Below are 19596 nucleotides of genomic sequence, written 5' to 3'. Positions count from 1 at the left end.
CATTGACTTGATGGTGAGTACTCCAGAAACTTGGTCATATCAAACATTTATTACCAAATCAGAAACTTTGCTTCAATTGAAATTTGGTCTGAAAATCCTGTTTATCTTTATAACTCTGTATTGCAGGCTCTTAAAAAACCAAAAATGCATCATATAAATGATATCCTTCAACAACTAACTTAGGAAGTTTTAGAAAATGAAGCCCATATTTACAAGTCAAAGAGCTGATAAAGAATATATATATATATATATATATATATATATATATATATATATATATGAATTCTTAAAACTCAGAAGAAAGCAAGTAACCCCAAAGACTGAGAAAATATATTTTAAAAAATGTTTCACCCAAAGAGAGAGACAGATAGCAAGTAGGACAGGACAAAATATGATCATTATGATGCATCAGGGCAGTGCAAATAAACCACAAATTGACACAACATATTTATTGGACTGGCTATAGGTAAAAGTCCTTGTCATGGAACTTTGGCAAGATTGTGAAGCAATCAGAAGGTTTATAACCTGCTGCTGAAATTAAGAAATCATTCAACTAGTTTGGAAAACCATTTTATACTTGATTAGGAAGGCAAAACCTATACCCACCATATGACTCTGCAAGTCCATTCCCAAGAGAAAAGGAAGCACGTATCTATGCACAGACTTGCATATGAATGTTCTAGGAGCTTTATTTGGAAGAGTCTGAAATTGGAAACAATTCAATGTCCATCAGGAATGAATGACTGAAGAAATCATAGTATATCCACATGACAGAACACTAATCAGTGACTGAAAGCTATGAATCGTGATACACAAGCATAGGGATAATGATACTGAGGATAAGAAGACAGACCAAAAAGGAGTGAATTCTCTAATATCCAATTTTGAACAAATTCCTGGTATATAAAAAGGAAAACTAATCTATAATGAAAGAATGAATACTAGTATTTATGGGGAAACAGAGCATCTGGTATTTAGAAATGAGATGGTCAGAGTTTACAAAGGGACACAGCAAGATTTTTAAGGTGACATGGTCATATTTAGTATCTTTTTGGTGGTGATAGTAAAGTCAAGGTCAGGGCATTCAGAAATGCCTTTATTAAGGTATATACTTAGTGTGTTCCCTAATAAAGATATATATAGAGAGCAAGATCTTCAGAGAAGTTGGAGACAAAAGTAAATGTTCCTTCGCCCTATACGGACAGCAGCTTCTCCAAGAGATGGTGCAACCTGCAATCACAGTGACTCCAGAGGAGGCCAGCCTCAGCAACTAAGCAAGGTCTGAAGCAATGTAGTGAGAATTGTCCCAAAATAAATATAAAAAGTTCTGTGGATGTGGATTAGTGCTAAAGCACCTCTGGATTCAATCCCAGGAATATCATCAAGAACAAAAATTTAACAGAAGTTTAATTTGGAAAGATAATTCTAAAAGGGGGTCTGGGGGCAGGGCAGAGGAAATAATAATGAAAAAAATGGTTGGAAAACACTTTTCTTAACACATGTAGTGAATGTGTAAAGGAAAGTAAAAAGAGAAGTAGAAAATCCTGGGGTGACGTTCAGAAAATTGAAAGCATATTGGTTCCTATTTAAGGCATAGTAACAAGTCAAGGGCTTCAGAGAACCTATAGGTAAAGGTGCAAGACCACCCATCTAAAGTAGCCCAGCAGCATCTTCAAGATCCCCAATGGCCTTGCCCTTGCCTTTCCTGCTGGCCCTGGTGGTGCTCAGCTGCAAGAACACCTGCTCTCTGGGCTGTGACCTGCCTCAGATAGAAAACCTGGGTCTTGAACCTCCTTAGAAAAATGAAGAGCGGTCCCTGACACTCCTGCAAAAAATGAGGAGAATTCCCACTTTCTCCTGCCTGAATTACAGAAAAGAATTTGCTTTCTCCCAGGAGCAGCTGGAGGGTGAGCAGGTGCAGAAGGCTCAAGCTGTTGCTGTCCTCCATGAGATGACCCAGCAGGTCTTCAACCTCTTCAGCACCCAGGAGGCCTTTGCTGCTTGGGACAAGACCCTCCTGGACACCTTCCTCAGTGGCCTCTATCAGCATCTGGATGACCTGAAAGACTGTGGGACCCAGCAGGTGGGGGTGGAAGAGGCTCCCCTGAGGGCTATGAGGAAATACTTCCACAGGATCAGTGTCTACCTGAAGGAGAAGAAATACCTGCCTTTTGCCTGGGAGGTGGTCAGAGCAGAAATCATGAAATCCTTCTCTTCATCAGCCAACTTGTATGGAAAACTAAGGAGCATGGAATGAGACCTGGTCCAGCAGGGAAATACTTGTCACTGATGAACACACCTTACCACACTCCCACAAGTTCTGCCTTTTCAAAGACTCTCATTCCTGCTGGATTTGTGAAATGAATTCCATCATTTTATCAGATGATTTCAGGAATATTAGGCAATATCATTTTTCTACACATGACCATGATGATGTATCTGTTTATTTAAATATTTATTTTTATACCATTTATTAGATATATTTTTGTTCATATAACACCAGATGTACCTTTACATTGTAGCTAATAAAACAAAATATACTTTACATACATATATTTCTTATTTTGCTATGTGTATTAAATTTGAAGTAGTGATAACTTTTCTGTTCTTATTCTTGAAAAGACAAGTAAATCCTGATTTTGCAATTTTATTAAAAAATGAATGGTAGAATTGACTCACCACCAATATTATATTTACACTGTCCATAATAATTCACTTTATCTAAGCCAGGTTTTGTTTTTTCCTCAGGATATTGAGGTGAACATGACAAACACCAAACAGTTATTGGTCTCTTCTGTCCCATGTTTAGAGACAAGAAAACCTAAACTGAATGATCCTACTTAATATCAATTTTGTTAAAAGGTATAAGGATGAGTGTGAGAAAACCAATTAAATTCTCTAAACAGAAGGTAATTGCAGCATGTTAGGAGAGAAAGGTGAAAGCAGGCACGTCTTCTATAATTGACTGCTAGACAACTAAGTTCAAACGCCCATTGGATATATGAGTTTGAAATTTACAAGAAATAAACGTCTGATGGGTCATAACTGTCAACTGGAAGTCCAGCAATGGAGGTGGTTTGTTGAGAGAGAGTGTAGAGGAAGAAAAGGATTAAAGCTTAACCCTGAGGACCTTCAACATTTAAAAGGACGAGAGAGAAAAGCAAGGAAGGAGACAGAGTTGAAAATTCTGACATTAGAAGGAAAAGAGGAGATAATGGCAGTAAAACAGTGTCTTTAGGAAATAAACTTGCTTAGAAGAAGAGCAATTATTAGATTTATGGAAGATATGGATTGAAACACATTGGGAAAGTGGAGGGCAGGGAAATCTTAGTGATCGAGAAGAATGGATCAGTAGAAACCATGTTAGCCAAGGTAGTAACGAATAAGAGAAGAGGATTTAGGGCGCATATCTTTTAAAAAACAAATTTAAAAAAGAATGAGAGGTTGTAATCTGAGGCAGAGGAGAAAAGTGGGTTATGATCTGAAAAATAGTGTAGGGTTTTCTTTTTCTATACAGTTTTCACCTCTGAAATATATTTATATTCAAATGGATTTCATATATTGGCAAGTCATATTAGTAACCTTTCTATTGTATTAATGTTAAATCATGACATCTTTAATTACAATGGTCATTTTTCCTGTATTAGTAAGTACTATGTTAAATGTCAGTAAGCTGCTCTGTGGGTTGAAAGCGTCATCACAGTGGGAAGTTAGACAGAACTAATGACCTTGTGAGAGATGGATCTTAGAATTAGTGAGTGGAGATGACACTGGAGAAGGTGGCAGGCCAGTAAGAGTAGAGAAGTACTCCCCTGCAGCAAGTCAATCTGAGGAGCCAGTCATTTGAATTTCCCTCCAATTCAGACTTACTTCTGTCTTCCTTTGGCTTCTGGTGCAATCTAGCTTTCTAGGAATATCACCACAGAAGTAAAAATGGTGTGTTGAAAATTTTTGGAAATACTGGCTCAATGTTGTTGCATTTTTATTTTTCTGTTTGACTTCTAACCTCAAGATGAAAATGAAAGTAATTGAAAAACATCAGGACAACTCTATGCTCAGGAAAACATTGAATGAATAAGAATGTGTAGGTACAACTAGGCGGCGACCCCCATCAGCACAGAAAGAGGCAGTGAGGAAACAGCTGACTGCAGAGCTGACCCAGTTAATGTTGTAAGACTGAATATTTGACAGTCTGAGACCTGGAGGGACTTCAGTCCGATTACCAAAGCAGAGTTCCTTAACCTGAAGCCAGACCAGGGTGGTGTGAGCAGCCAGGGGAATAGAGAGAGAAAGAGGGAGAGGAAGATCATGTAAGCTCACTCCTTTACCCGCAGCTGGGAAAAAAGAAGACCAAATTAAAATGCAAGAGGAACAACAAAGTCAGTGAAGGAGATCAAGCAGTTTAACCCAAATTGTGGGCTCAAAGTCCTGCTGAGAGTCGCCTTCATTTTGTGGAGTCCACAGCTGGCCTGTTGCCCTAGAATAAATTAAATCAACATGGCATCTCCTCACCTCCAGGTAGCAATAGATAAAACCAGAGAGACTGTTCCTGCAGAGGGATGACACTATAATCTGTGCAGAAGGACCTTGTACATGAGTCCCTCCTAGCCAAAAGTTGCTGAAACCCCCTACCCCTCAGCAGCCACCAGATATGTAGGGGAGCAGACTGCCCTGGAAGTGCTAGCCTAACTCCACATGGCCTTTGTGGCAGGCTAGATAGAGAGGCACAGAAGCCCCCAGTGGCAGGAAATGAAAGTGCAGAACCAGGCAGGAAAGCAGTCTGTGTCCCAGCAGTAGATGGGGATAGTCTCTGGAAGTCAGAGCTGCAGCAGGTTGGAGATTGGACATGGGTGGGATGGCTGTCTCACTCCCAGGCAGCAGAGGGGGACAGCCCCCATGATTCCTGGCTGCAGTCAGCAAGAGCTTGGACCATGTCTGTGTCTGTCCCAGTCAGAGGAGGGGAGCAGCTCTAGTGGTTTGTGACTATGGGCAGTGGGATCTCGAAGCCAGGCAAACTTGCTAAGCCTCTTTCTCAGTACCTGAAAAAGTGTCCCAGTCATCTGAGTAGGTCAGGGAGCACACTTTTGCACCACAAACCACCCATGGAGAACCCACAATGACAGATCCAATGGTTGCAGAGAGACACCAGGCTCTGTGTCACTTTGAAAAGGACCCTAGGAAGGTGAGTGGGAGGGGTGGTGACCCAGGACACTCAGAGTGACTGTTCAGATCTAGGCATCCTGAGTTCCTGCACACAAGATAAACAGCCAACAGACAGAGTGCCACACCCTTGGAGCATCCAGCTTTAGGCGATTGGGCTGATAAATGAGAACATGCTGGTGAGGGGGTCCTCAGCAACTCAAGCATTGGCGCCTGGGCCCCAGCACCTCTTGGGGTGATCCAAAGCTGAAAGAGGTGGATATTTTCAATAGGTTCCAAATCCTGACAAAATCCAAAAAGCATTCAACAAGAATTTTCTTCATCTTGGCATGTTTAATTATAAATAGTTCTGATTATATATGTATTACTCTTCACTTTTATTTTTTATTTGTGACCATAGTATTTGATCTTGTGCCTCAAGCAGTTTTCACTGTATTTCTTCTAATGTTTTAAAGCACTTATTAAAACTATTCTCTTTTTTTAAGCTCAGATTTATATTTTCTTTCCTTGCTCCCTCTTTTCCCTCTTAGATTACCTGCTGTCAATTGCCCTCATACATTTTTTCTTCTCCTTGCCTTGATGTGCATTTAATTTTCTATGTTATCTTCTTTCATTATTATTTTCTCTCTCCTTTTATCCAAATTTTCTTTCTTCTCCTTTTCTGTATCTATATAATTGTGTAGCAATATTGGTATATTTAATTGATAACAATGATAATAATATTTTTCAATCTATTCCAGAACTGTACTACAAGTTTATACTTGGATTAGAAAAGTTGTGGAGAAAACTTTCAATATGTTTTTCGTTTTTACTAAGGTTGAATAGTATTTGGCTTTGCTCTAAAGTGATTGTACTAAATAGGGATCAATAGCTTCTCTCAAAATGATAATAGTATTCATATTAAAGTGATAATGAACTGCATAAGACATACATTCAGTGAAGGTATCAACAGATATGTATTTACCCAGCCTGGGGCTCTAAGAAAGAAGCTCTCTAAATAGTCCCTTAAATAAATAAAACAATAATCATCCTAATAGGTGATTGGATATATTAGCAGTATAAAAAAGGAGAGGAACAAACCACACCATAGAAACCAGAACAATTGATTTCATATCTACCATATTGGAAGAAGTGACATAAAAAGAATTTAGAAAGTTCATAGTGAAAATTTTCAACAAGCTAAAAGAAGATAAGTAATGAACTTAGAAAACAGAAGAAGTAAAAGATAATTTCAGTAAAGATGCAGAGACTCTGAAAAATACAAAACAGAAATACTAGAAATAAAACTCAATAAAACAAATTAAGATTTCAGCAGAAAGCTTCACTAATAGATAAGATCACTTTGAAGAGAGATTTTGAGGAATATGATACATTATGATTTATACAAGTTAGAGTCATTGAGCAAATTTATTATAAAGTTATGTTTATATTAATAGCTTTTCAGATTTACTTTTGACTGAATTTTTTAAATTTAGACATTTTAATTCTGTATTGAATACAAAGATTAAATTTAACAATTTTACTTGTTTATATATTTACATATAATATTTTACATATAGGCATATTCATTGGGTATATAAATACATACACATGTGTATTAAAACTTAATAGGTTGGACATGGTTGCGTGCACCTTTAATTCCAGTGATTCCAGAGGCTGAGACAGAAGGATCAGACATTTGAGGTCAGCCTGAGGAACTAAGGGAGGAAATGGTAACTTAGCAAGGCCCTGTCTCAAAATAAAAATTAGAAGGGCTCCAGACGTGGCTCAGTCATAAAACACTTCTGGGTTCAATACCTAGTAAGCTCCCCTACCACCATACAAAATTAATAGGGGTTTCAGTTGGGTCAATAATTCTAAAAGAGGGTCTGGGGGCACGGAAGGGGAAATACATAATAAGAACATGGTTTGGAAACACTACTCTAAACTCATGTAGTGAAAGCATAAAGGAAAGCAAAAACAGAAAGTACTGGTGACATTCAGAAAATTGAGAGCAATTGGTTCCTACTTAAGACATAGGAACAAGTCAAGGGCTTCAGAGAACCTAGAGGCAAAGGTGCAAGACCACCCATCTCAAGCAGCCCAGCAGCATCTGCAAGATCCCCAATGGCCTTGCCCTTGGCTTTTCTGCTGGCCCTGGTGGTGCTCAGCTGTAATTCCACCTGCTCTCTGGGCTGTGACCTGCCTCAATTTCACAATCTGGATCTTGCAACTCCTGACACGAATGAGGAGGGGACCTGGATGCTCCTGGAAAAAATGAGGAGAATTCCCACTTTCTCCTGCCTGAAGTACAGAAAGGACTTTGCCTTCCCCCAGGAGCAGTTGGAGGGTGAACAGGTGCAGAAGGCTCAAGCTGTTGCTGTCCTCTATGAGATGACCCAGCAGGTCTTCAACCTCTTCAGCACCCAGGAGGCCTTTGCTGCTTGGAACAAGACCCTCCTGGACACCTTCCTCAGTGGCCTCTATCAGCATCTGGATGACCTGAAAGCCTGTGGGACCCAGAAGGTGGGGTTAGAAGAGGCTCCGCTGAGGGCTGTGACGAAATACTTCCACAGGATCACTGTCTACCTGAAGGAGAAGAAATACCTGCCTTGTGCCTGGGAGGTGGTCAGAGCAGAAATCATGAAATCCTTCTCTTCATCAGCCAACTTGTATGCAAGACTAAGGAGCATGGAATGAGACCTGGTCCAGCAGGGAAATGCTTCTCACTGATGAACACACCTTACCACACTCCCACAAGTTCTGCCATTTCAAAGACTCTCATTCCTACTTGAATTTTGACCTGAATTCAATTTTTCAGATGTATTCAAGCCTTTGCCCAACATTGCTTTCAAATCTATAGGCACTAGACCCTTACATCCCTGCAGATGTGTCTATTTATTTATTTAACTATTTATATAATTTTATTTATTTTATCTCATGATATTATGTATACTTTGCAATATGATTAATAAAACTGAACATTTTCTTTATATTTAAGCAGTTGATATTTTTGTTCTTTATTATTTTTTAAGTTTTTTTTTTTTAACTCTTTTCATTCTTGTTGGAGAATGAGGAATTGGATTAATTTTTCTTTTCATTCTTTTCCATTTTATTTAAATAGCAACCAAAATTTTAGTTCCAAATGCTGATTTCTATGTTTAATTTATTTCATGGAATCTGTTACATCATTTTTTCCCTATAGACAATTGAGATTAACAGAAAATCAGTAAACTATGGATGTGATTAAAGAAAATCATAAAATCCCCCCCCTCCCCCACCACCACCAGAGGAAGAAAAAGATAACAGGATTTCTCTGACTCATCTTTCAGCTTACTCCTTTGGGCTTTGTGCTTAGATAGTCTTCATGTCTCACTAACTATCTCAATTTCATCTATTTTCCCTCTGTAGTGATGGTTTCAATGCACACAATTGCTTTCTGATATTCTCACTTAAGTTTTAATTTTTTTAACATACGTAAAAACACAAAAGTGGTGAACATTAGTGCGATGTCATGTTGGATGTAATGTTTAAATCTGGTCAACACATTAATCTCTTTGAACATTTATCATGTCTCTGTTGTAAACCTCTCAAGATCCCTCCCTCCAGCTTTTTCAAATGCACAGGGGATTAGTGCCCTGTGAAGTCACCATATCCTGCAATTGCCTAGGAACTCCTTGTTCCTTCCCAGCTGTATTGGGGAACCATTGATCAGCCTTTCCCATCTTTGCTCACCTTCTGCTCTCTGTGGTCTCTGACAAGCACCATTCCACTCTCTGCTCCTAGGAGATGAACTTCTCTCTAGTTCCCATGTGAGTGAGATGCGGTGGCACTTGTCTTCTTGTGCTGGTTCATTTCACTTTACACGTGATCTTCGTTTCCATCCATGCTGCAGATCACAGCTTTTCATTCATTCTCTTCTGTGGCTGAATAATACTGCATTGGGCAGAGCTCCTGCCGCCCAGGATCTGCCCCTGATGCCCCATTTGTGCTAGTTCTCTGATTTGAACTGGCAGTTTCACATGTTTAAGTCTACTCGAAGACCAACTGAAATCTCTGAAATCATCTAATCTCTCATCAATTCTTTATTCTGTCAGGATCTCTTTTTCATCTGTCATATGAAAAAAAACTTTTATTGATTTTTATGCAGATCCAATGGCAATCACTATGTTAATAATTATGCACACCATTTAACAACACATAAATCTATAATCCTAAAGCTATTTATCCTTACACTATAACAATTTTAGGAAATACATGTTTTAACAATCCAGTTAACTCTTTTTTCTTCTTTAACATATTGCTTTTATGATTTTAAAATCTTGCTCATTTTCCAATAGAGATACCTGTATCAGGAATTCTTTATTATTTACTTTTCTATTCATTCAATTAAGATTTATTCTCCATATAGGACAATGATTTCATGAATCTTATACTTTTAGGGAAAAACAACAAATCCATTTGCAATTAATGTAATAGTCATGGGCATTTCCTTCAAATATAGAAAAGTGAAACTGGATCAAAAAATCCTCATCATCAATGTCTAAACTGTAAAGTAAATTTGAGAGAAAACCAATCTTACAACAAAGATAACTTAATTGAATCTATCACTAAAAGTGAGCAACAGTTTGAGTATTTGGGGATTAAAAACATCAGAATATTAAATATGAAATTTAACTATTCCATATGATATAGGATTCTGCACTCAGTCTAGGTCCTAGCTGAAGACATGTTTGATACTGGACAATTCATTATACCTCTCTTGGACTCAGTCTTCATGAACAGGAAGTAGGATGCAAATATTTCTATAGTTGCAGGTATGAAAAACACTAAAACATTCAGAAACACTTAGCAGAGTACCTTCTACCGAATTAGAGCTTAGCAGTGAGAACAAATTTCTCATTTATTCACGGAGCTTTATGTAAGAAAAACAAACTCTCCTAAATTGCTGTTTCTGGTGACAAAAATGGCATCATTTAAAAACTTGAAATGAGAATTATCCCTGAAAAAACTGGATATAGATACACCTTGACATTGAGTGTAACTGTGATCAATATTTAAACTGAGTTGGTGGCTTGTAAGTATCTTGTATGGGATTAGCATCTAAAACTGATGTTGGAAGTGTGTGTGTGTGTGTGTGTGTGTGTGTGTGTGTGTGTGAAGAATATTATCATATAGTATATAATATACAATTGTTGGTGGCCTGTTTTTCACTACATGTATATATATCTGTATACACAAACACACATGCACACTCAGATATATTGTGATACTTGTGACACTCCCCTTTGCTCCCTACTTTTCTGAATCCTATCATGTCACTCCCATATCACAATAGTTTCCTCTCTCTCTGCTGCAGAAAATCCCAGTTTGCCTGGCATGGTGGTACATACCTATAAATCTAGTGGCTAGGGAGGCTGAGAAAGGAGGATAAGGAGTTCAAGCCAACCTGAGAAACTTAGTGAGGCCTTAGGTCACTTAGTTACACCCTGTCTCAAAATTAAAAAAAAAAAAAAAACAAACTAAAAGGGCTGGGATGTGGCTCGAGAGTTCAATGTGCCACTGGATTCAATTCCTGGTATGGGGTGGGGGAAGTACACAATCAAAGAGTAAAAATGTAGCTTTCAGAATGAAAGAGTACAGATTTATAGCATTTATCATGTAATATCAGACATATGCTTCAATATGGTCAAACCTTAAGGACTTTAAGCTAAGGGACATAATTTTGTAAAAATCATTTTTGTACAGAACATCAGGGTATTGGCACCAAAACAGACAGAAAGACTAGTGGAACAGAAGACAAATCCACACAAACACAGTTATTTTTTACTAGAAATAAGCACCATAAACATACATTGCAGAAAATGTAGCCTCCTCAATAAGTGGTACTGGGAGAACTGGAATCCATCTGTAGCAGAATGAAATTGAACCTCTATTTCTCACCCTGCACAACACTCAAATCAAAGTGGATCATGGACCTAGGCATTAGATGAAAGACCATGTGCCTACCTGAATAAAATTTAGGCCCAACTCTCCATCATTTTAGCTTAGAAACTGACTTCCTTAACAAGACACCTAAAGGTCAAGAAGTAAATTCAAGAGTCAACAAACGAGTTGGAATCAATCTAAAAACCTTCTTTACAGCAAAGGAAACCATGAAGAACCTGAAGAGAAAGCCCAAAGAACAGGAGAAAATCTTTACCAACTACACCTCACCTAGGGCATTTATCTCCAGCATATATAAAGAATTCAAATAACTTAAAACCAAAAAACAAAACAAAAACAAAAGCAACACCAAAATAAACCAAATAATAAAGGGGCAAAGGAACTGAACAGGCACTTCACAAAAGAAATATGATTGGTCAACAAATACATGAAAAATTGTTCAACATCTTTAGCAACTGGAGAAATGTAAATTAAATCCACAGTGTGATTCCATCTCACTCCAGTCAGAATAGCACTTATCAGGAATAAATGTAAATAAATGTAAACAGTAAATGTTGGTAAGGATGTGGGGGAAAAGGTTCACTCATACATCATTGGTGGGACTGCAAATTTGTGGAATCACTCTGGAAAGCAGGATGGAGATTCCTGGAATGAAACCACCATTTTACTCAGTATTCCCACTCTTCAGCAAATACTCAAAGGACATAAAATCAGCATATTAAGTGACATAGCCACATTAATGTTTATAGCAGCTCAACTCACAATAGCTAAACTATGAAATCAACCTAGATGCCCTTCAGCAGATGAATGGATAAAGAAAATGTAGTACATATACACAATGGAATGTTATTCATCCATAAAGAAGAACGAAATTATGGTATTTGCTGGTAAATGGGTGGACTGGAAACTATCATCCTATGTGAAATAATCCACTTCCAAAAACCAAAGGCCAAATGTTCTGTCTGATATTCAAATGCTAACACACAATAAAAGGAGGGGGAAGAATAGAAGATTTTATCAGAATAGTGAACCCTCTCTCCCCTCTCTCTGTAGCTTCCTGAAAAAAAGTATAATTGTTTTTTTTTTTTTTAATAAAAAAATTCTGGGAAGAGTCCTAGAGAAAACTGAAGAACAGTCACCTTTACGTGATCCTCTAAACTTTAGACTCAGTCAGGAAATGAAAGTTTATAAAAATTTGTGGATGCAAAGTTCATCTCCTAAATAATGGTGAAATATGTGTGGTACCCCCCCCCCCCCCCCGCCCGCTGATTCTGATGCCTGGCACTTCCTCCTTATTCTTCTAGACCGCATTCTTTCATTATGAAATCACAATAATCATCTTCCCTTCCTCTAGAATTCCCCAATGTGCTGCCTTCATTCACTGTTTTATAACCTGCCCTGCATATTCATACAGCTGTTTTCCCCCCCTATTGTTTGTGGTCATAGAGTTCCCTCAAAAGTATTAACCCACCAAGTGAAAGCAAAAGTTGAGTGAGTTTTTGGTTTGTCAGAAACTCCTGTATTAGTGTATCTTTTTTTTCTATTCTTATGAATATTTTTGGAAACGAGGGGATTTCCCTTGAAAACGTCAACATAGCTCTAATGAAAAGAAAAAGCAAAGCAAGATCCCATTCACCATGGGACTGTTTCAAGATTTCCAGGGGACCATTGCCACCTCTTGACCACTGCAGATGAAAACATTGTTCACTTTCTTCATATTTAATTAACTTATATTGAGTCTTCATTTATGACTTCTTCAATTTAAACCCTGTACATTCTTGCAGGAAGATGAGGTTTGGGGTAAATATTTCTCTTCATTTTCTTCTATTTTATTTTAAATAGCAATTAAAATTTTAGTTCTAATTGCTGATTTCTATGTTGAGTTCCTTTCATGTACATTAGTAGTTTTGCATTTCCCTGTCAACTTAGCCGTGATACTTTTAGACAAGTTGAGATTAACAACAAAATCAACAAACTCTTGATATTATAAAAGAGAAGTATGGAAATCACACCCCAGATGAGGGAAAAGATAACGGGATTTCTCTCACTCATCTCTCCACCTACTATGATGGGGTTCCTGTTTAGATAGTCATCTCTCACTAATTATGCCAGTTCCAGCTGTTTTCCCCTGTAGTGATGTTTTCATACTCATAACAGGTAGTACATAAAAACACAAAAGTCGTGCATATTAGTGGGATATCATATTATGTTTGGTGCAAAGTTTAAATCAGGTTAAACACGTTCATCTTCTTGAACATTTATCATGTCTCTGTTGTGAACATCTCAACATACCTCCCTCCAGCTTTTTCAAATGCACAGGATGTTAGTGCCCTGTATAGTCACCACATCCTGCAGTTGCCCACCAGCTTCTTGCCCCCTTCCAGCTGTATGGCGAACCATTGACCAGCCTTTCCCATCTTTGCCCACCTTCCACTCTCTCAGGCCTCTGGTAAGCACGATTCCACTCTCAGCTCCTATGACACCAGCTTCTCTCTATTTCACATGTGAGTAACATCCTAAGTCAATTGTCTTCCTGTCCTGAGTCATTTCACTTTATATGGTAATTTCCAGTTCCATCCACGCTGCAGATAACAGCTTTTCATTCTTATGTGTGTGTGTCTGTGTCTATAAATAATGTATCATATAGTATATAATATACGATTTTTAAGAAGTATTATCATAATATACATGTTTATGTACATGTGTATACATTTTCATTTGTCAATTGGGATATCTGTGACACTCTTCCTTGCTCCCTACTTCCATGTATCCTATCATGTTACTCCTGTATCACAGTAGTTTCCTCCCATTCTGATTCTAAAATCTCCAGTGTGCCTGGTGTGGTGGTGCATGCCTGTCATCCCAGAGGCTCTTCAGGCTGAGGCAGGAGGATGGCAATTTCAAAGCCAGCCTCAGCAACCTAGTGAGGCCATAAGCAACTTAGGGAGACACTGCCTCAAAATCAAAAAGTAAAAAGATACTGGATGTGGCTCAGTGTTTAAGTGCCCCTGGGCTTGGTCCCTGGTACCAAAGAAAGAAAGAAAAAAAAAAAAAACAGAGGAAAAAAAAAAAAACTCCACAAAACCCAAGAGTGATCACCTCCATTATTTCTCATTAACCTGACCTGTGCTTGTGTACATCTGCTTCCTGTTCTATTATGCTTTCCGCTGTAAATTTTCTCTGGATTTGTATGCAGTCCCCAACTGAACACAATATTTGAATGAAAGTTCTAGGTTTGCCAGAAACCTCCAAGAGAAGTTTTAGTTCCTCCTGGTTAATAGTTTTAGGAAAAAAAATACAATCATGATAGTGATATAAGAGTAGCTGTGACCATAAAAGAAAGAGAAAGCATGATTCATTTCACTCTGGACACTATTAACATATTGACAGAAGAAAATGCAGCCTACTGACTGAATGGAAGGGAGGAGGATGGGAATAGGAAAGATAATAAAATAAATTGGATATAACTTTCCTGTGTTCATATATGAATACATGACTAGTGTAATTCCACATCATGTACAACCACAAGAATGGGAAGTTATACCCCATGTATGTATAATATGTCAAAAGATACTCTACTGTCATGTATATGTAAAGATAAAGAATTTTTAAAAATTTTAAATAATATCAGCAAAATTTACAGCCAGATGATTATAGACCAACCACTTTTCTAAGATTTTTGAAAGTGTTAACTCATATTTCTCAATAGCACTATTTGGGTTAGCTCATTTATGCAGTTCTTTGGATACAAAAATAAATCTAGAGGAATAAATTATTCCAAACGCATCAATGACCTAAGGTCAGATAATGAATTGCCTGAAAGTTCTTTTTAAAGGACATTTAGAATAGACATGGACATGGGATTTATGAACCAAGAAGAAGCCTGCATGAAATCAGTAGAGCAAAGAGAATGAGATGACAGAGGATTCTGTATTACTCCTCAAATGCCGAGATATTGCTGTGGGTTGTTTTGTAGAAGAGGTATACTGTGGGTGAATGCAACTGACTGTCTATAAGTTCTAAAGTCAAAATAGATAGCACATCTTTCAAATACTTCTAGAGGAATAGGTTTTTCTGCCCATTGAAAAAGAGTCTAAAATTAATGAGTGATTTCTTCTTTGAACACATCAAAGTAACGAGAGTACCCCATCAACTGCAGATTCTCAGAACCCTATTTATTTACGACTCTTGAATTTTGTTGAGTTTAAGAATAATCAAAAAAAAAAGCATGAAGGAGGTATAGTTGTGTGGGAGAACATGTGCCTAATGTATTCCAGGCTCTGAGTTCAATCCATCAAACAAAACAAAACAACTTAAAATTTTTCACTTTAACAATAACCCAGCCATATGGACACTGACTGACCACCTTTCTGTTCTCAGTGATTTCCATATTGTCTCTGGGAGTATGCAAAGTAAAATCTCCACACTTCCTTTCTCTTTCTTTCTTCTTTCCTTTTTAATTGATTTTTTAAAAATAAATGGAGGCGGAATGCATTACAATTCTTATTACACATATACAGCACAACTTTTTATACCTCTGGTTGTATATAAAGTCTGTTGACACCAATTTGTGTCTTCATACGTGTACTTTTGATAATGATGTCTATCACATTCCACCACCATTCTTGCTAATCCCCTGCCCCCTCCTTTGCTCAGCCTTTGTTTTATAAAAAACAGAAAAAGCATCAAAGAGTTCCTATTCATATATATGATAGTTTGCTAAATGTTTTAAGTTTACTGTTAATATTTGCTGCTCAGAAAAGATTTCATTCTAAATATTACTACTCATTGACAAACCTGGGCCCCTAAGTTTTCTGATGGAGATGTACAACAGATTATTATTGTTCTCAGGCCTAGTAATATTAAGTCCATGCTTTATCTGATACATCAAGGAGTAATTTTTTTTAAAAGACAGATGAAAAGCACCCCCTCTCAGAAAAGGGTACACTGGGTTCCAACATGGGCTCCACCTATTCATGAACCACCTGTGCTTTCATTTTTCTTTTGTAAATGGTAACAACAGTAGAAGCTCTCACTGTTTTGGTCACTGGTGTCTCTAGTAATTCCATGGGCTGAGTATATGGTACATGTTTGACATGTATGAAAAGCAAAATTATTGCTATTAATAAGGATCAATTTTGCAAATTCTTAGTGTCTGACTCACAACAAACACTTTACACAACTTAGATATTTCTTTTCATTAACATAATCTACAGTATTTAATTCCATTATTTTGGGGGAAATAAATTTTGAAAGCATCAATTTTTGCTTCTTGTCAAAAAAAAATGACAGGAAGAATATTATCTTTGAATTTTTTCTTCCCTAGGGGAGAACATGGTGCATCTAACACTTATCCATTATCCAGAGGAAAACAGATTTCACAAGTTTATTGCATATGAACTTGTGATTTAGTTGTTTTGTGCTTCCTGACTCTTTGAAGCCTGGATTCATCAAAGCTTAAAACAAGCCCTGGATCAGGGATTAGTGACTCTTCTTTTGGCCCACCCCTGCTTGATACTTTATAGCCTTTATCTCTCTCACCTCTCGTCTATCCCATCCCATAATTTCCATCTCTGATAAGATGAATGTAGTGGTTATTTTTGGTACTTTTCGCCCCAGTGGGGTATAGCATTCCTTATATTTTTATCACATTCAGACACACATTTGTATTCATTTTCTGTTCCCAATCAATGGGATACAAAACATGAGAATTTGGTTTTCTGTTAAAAGAAAATGAGAAAGAAAAATACCTTGTGCCTTGCATGAAAGAAAAATACCTTGTGCCTTGTGTCCTGTATAGAACAATTACCCAGGCCATTGACCTGTATATCTTTAGATTCCTTTATTGGCATTTAGGAAAAATTGATTTCCTTCAGTTTTATAAGACTCTATTAGGATTGGACCTCTGCAAATTCTTGAAAAATTTGTTAATTAAATGAAAAAATAAATAAAACTGATGACATTTTCTCAAACTTGTTTTCTCATTGTAATGATATTGGTCCCCAAAGTGTTAAAATTACTCATTTAAGGTATGAATATATCTTAGTTATTATAAAGGTTTATGGTGAACAAAGCTCTACCCTATTTGACAAAGCTTATATATCTTAGTACATTTCTCATTGGGTTTTCTAGACTGGAGATGTCGCTACCTGGTAGAGTACTTCCCTAGCCTCAGTAGGGCTCTGGATTTGTTCCCCAGCACTGGGAAAAGAAGTCACTAGGCTTTCCTTTATATGATATGGAAAGCATGCATGCTGAGTCATGGAGATAAGAAAAGTGTGTGCAAGATTAGTGCTCCAGTCCTGTGGCAAATAGATGACTGGGGTTGGAGGACATTCCTGGGTGGCTTGATCTCCAAGTTACATCCTAAGAGGTGGCCTCCCTGTAGGGATGGGCTGTCATTGTCTTCCATATATATGCTTTTTATGTTTGAAACTCAATTCTTACCAATGTGTTGTGGGCTTTGAGAATTAAATACAAAGTTTTATAACTTATTATTTAATTCAATTAATGTTAATCAACAAATAAATAATTATGTAGTGAACTGAAGAGTAGGCAATAAAAATTGTCTAAATTATATCTAGCAAAGAGCGAATTCAATAATTTTCTCATTGAAGGTAAAACAAAGTACATCAGAAATGTATGTTAAGAAAACAATTTTTACAGCTTGTAGCACTTAACTGATTTTTAAGTATTTCATTATGTTGCTATTATTATATTTTTATAAAATGTTTATTTGCACATGAACTTGATACACATAATTTTTGTAAGTTAGTTTTATTAAAGTCACTGAGTAAATTTATCTGGAAAATTAAGTTCAATGCCAATAGCTTTTCAGCTTAACTTTTAGCTGAATTTTTAAAAGGCATTTGAAACTCTGTATTGAATATAAAGTTTAAATTCAACATATAAACTCAACTTAAAACTAGTTATATCTAGTGGGTATATAGATACACAAGTAGTATATCTGTTATTAAAATTTAATGAGCTGAGTGTGGTTGTGCACACCTTTAATTCCAGTGACTCTGGATGCTGAGATAGGAGGGTCACAAGTGCCAGGTCAGAATCAGGAAATAAGTAAGGCTCTAAGTAAGCTAATGAGACCTTCTATCAAAATTAAATAAAAGAGCTAGGGGTGTGGATAAGTGGTAAAGCTCCTCTGGGTTATATCCCCAGTAATTCCCCACCCCCAAATTAAGAAATTAATAGAAATTTCAGTTCAGAATATAATATTAAAATGTGGTCTTAGAGCAGTCGAAGGGTAACCAATAATGAAAAAAAGGATTGGAAACACTCCTCTAAACACATGTTGCAAAAGCATAAAGGAAAGCAAAAACAGAAGTAGAAAGTTCTGGGGATGACATTCAGAAAACGGAAATCATATTGGTTCCTATTTAAGACATAGGAACAAGTCAAGGACTTCAGAGAACCTAGAGGCAAAGGTGCAAGACCACTCATCTCAAGCAGCCCAGCAGCATCTGCAAGATCCCCAATGGCCTTGCCCTTGGCTTTCCTGCTGACCCTGGTGGTGCTCAGCTGCAAAAACACCTGTTCTCTGGGCTGTGACCTGCCTCAGATACACAGCCTGGATCTTGAAACTTCTGAGGAAAATGAGGGGGGAGCCTTGACACTCCTGAAAAATATGAGGAGAATTCCCACTTTCTCCTGCCTGAACTACAGGAAAGACTTTTCCTTTCCCCAGGAGCAGTTGGAGGGTGAGCAGGTGCAGAAGGCTCAAGCTGTTGCTGTCCTCCATGAGATGACCCAGCAGGTCTTCAACCTCTTCAGCACCCAGGAGGCCTTTGCTGCTTGGAACAAAACCCTCCTGGACACCTTCCTCAGTGGCCTCTATCAGCATCTGGATGACCTGAAAGACTGTGGGACCCAGCAGGTGGGGGTGGAAGAGGCTCCCCTGAGGGCTGTGAGGAAATACTTCCACAGGATCAGTGTCTACCTGAAGGAGAAGAAATACCTGCCTTGTGCCTGGGAGGTGGTCAGAGCAGAAATCATGAAATCCTTCTCTTCATCAGCCAACTTGTATGAAAGTTTAAGGAGCATGGAATGAGACCTGGTCCAGCAGGGAAATGCTTCTCACTGATGAACACACCTTACCACACCCCCACAAGTTCTGCCATTTCAAAGACTGTTATTTGTTGCAGTAATTCAGAGAAGATTTCAACCAATTTGTCAAATCTATAGGCACTAGACCCTTACATCCTTGCAGATGTTATCTATTTACATATTTAAATATTATTTATTTAACTATTTATGAAATTTTATTTATTTAATTATTATAATACTATGTATACCTTTACAATGTGATTAATAAAACCAATCATTTCTTTATATTTAATCAATTGATTTTTTGTTCTTCATTAATTCCTTCTTCAATTTTTTAAATTCTTTTAATCTTGCAGCACATATCAGCACTGCAAGAAAGGAGGACACATAAACAACATGAAAAAAGGGGGGAGGGGAGGAAAGTGCCCCAAACAAACCAACAAAGTATAA

At 37.5% G+C, this 19596-nt stretch overlaps 1 protein-coding gene and 1 pseudogene across 2 annotated transcripts; both read left to right on the top strand.

Annotated features, from left to right (window-relative positions):
- Positions 1-1684: 1684 nt before the first annotated feature.
- On the top strand, positions 1685-2257 carry LOC308642270 (interferon alpha-2-like; annotated as a pseudogene). Its single transcript has one exon. The product of its transcript is annotated as an interferon alpha-2-like (transcript).
- Positions 2258-7266: 5009 nt separating this feature from the next.
- On the top strand, positions 7267-19150 carry LOC308641511 (uncharacterized protein; the record flags this gene model as incomplete). Its single annotated transcript, XM_081280198.1, has 3 exons — positions 7267-7828; positions 13470-13534; positions 18491-19150. 3 exons carry the CDS (start codon positions 7267-7269, stop codon positions 19148-19150), a joined length of 1287 nt encoding a protein of 428 aa, XP_081136324.1.
- Between the last annotated feature and the right edge of the window lie 446 nt (positions 19151-19596).

The sequence above is a fragment of the Spermophilus citellus genome, assembly GCF_964194105.1.
Source record: "Spermophilus citellus genome assembly, chromosome: 2".
NCBI classification, from domain to species: domain Eukaryota; kingdom Metazoa; phylum Chordata; class Mammalia; order Rodentia; family Sciuridae; genus Spermophilus; species Spermophilus citellus.
This window is presented reverse-complemented; position numbering and strand designations above follow the sequence as displayed.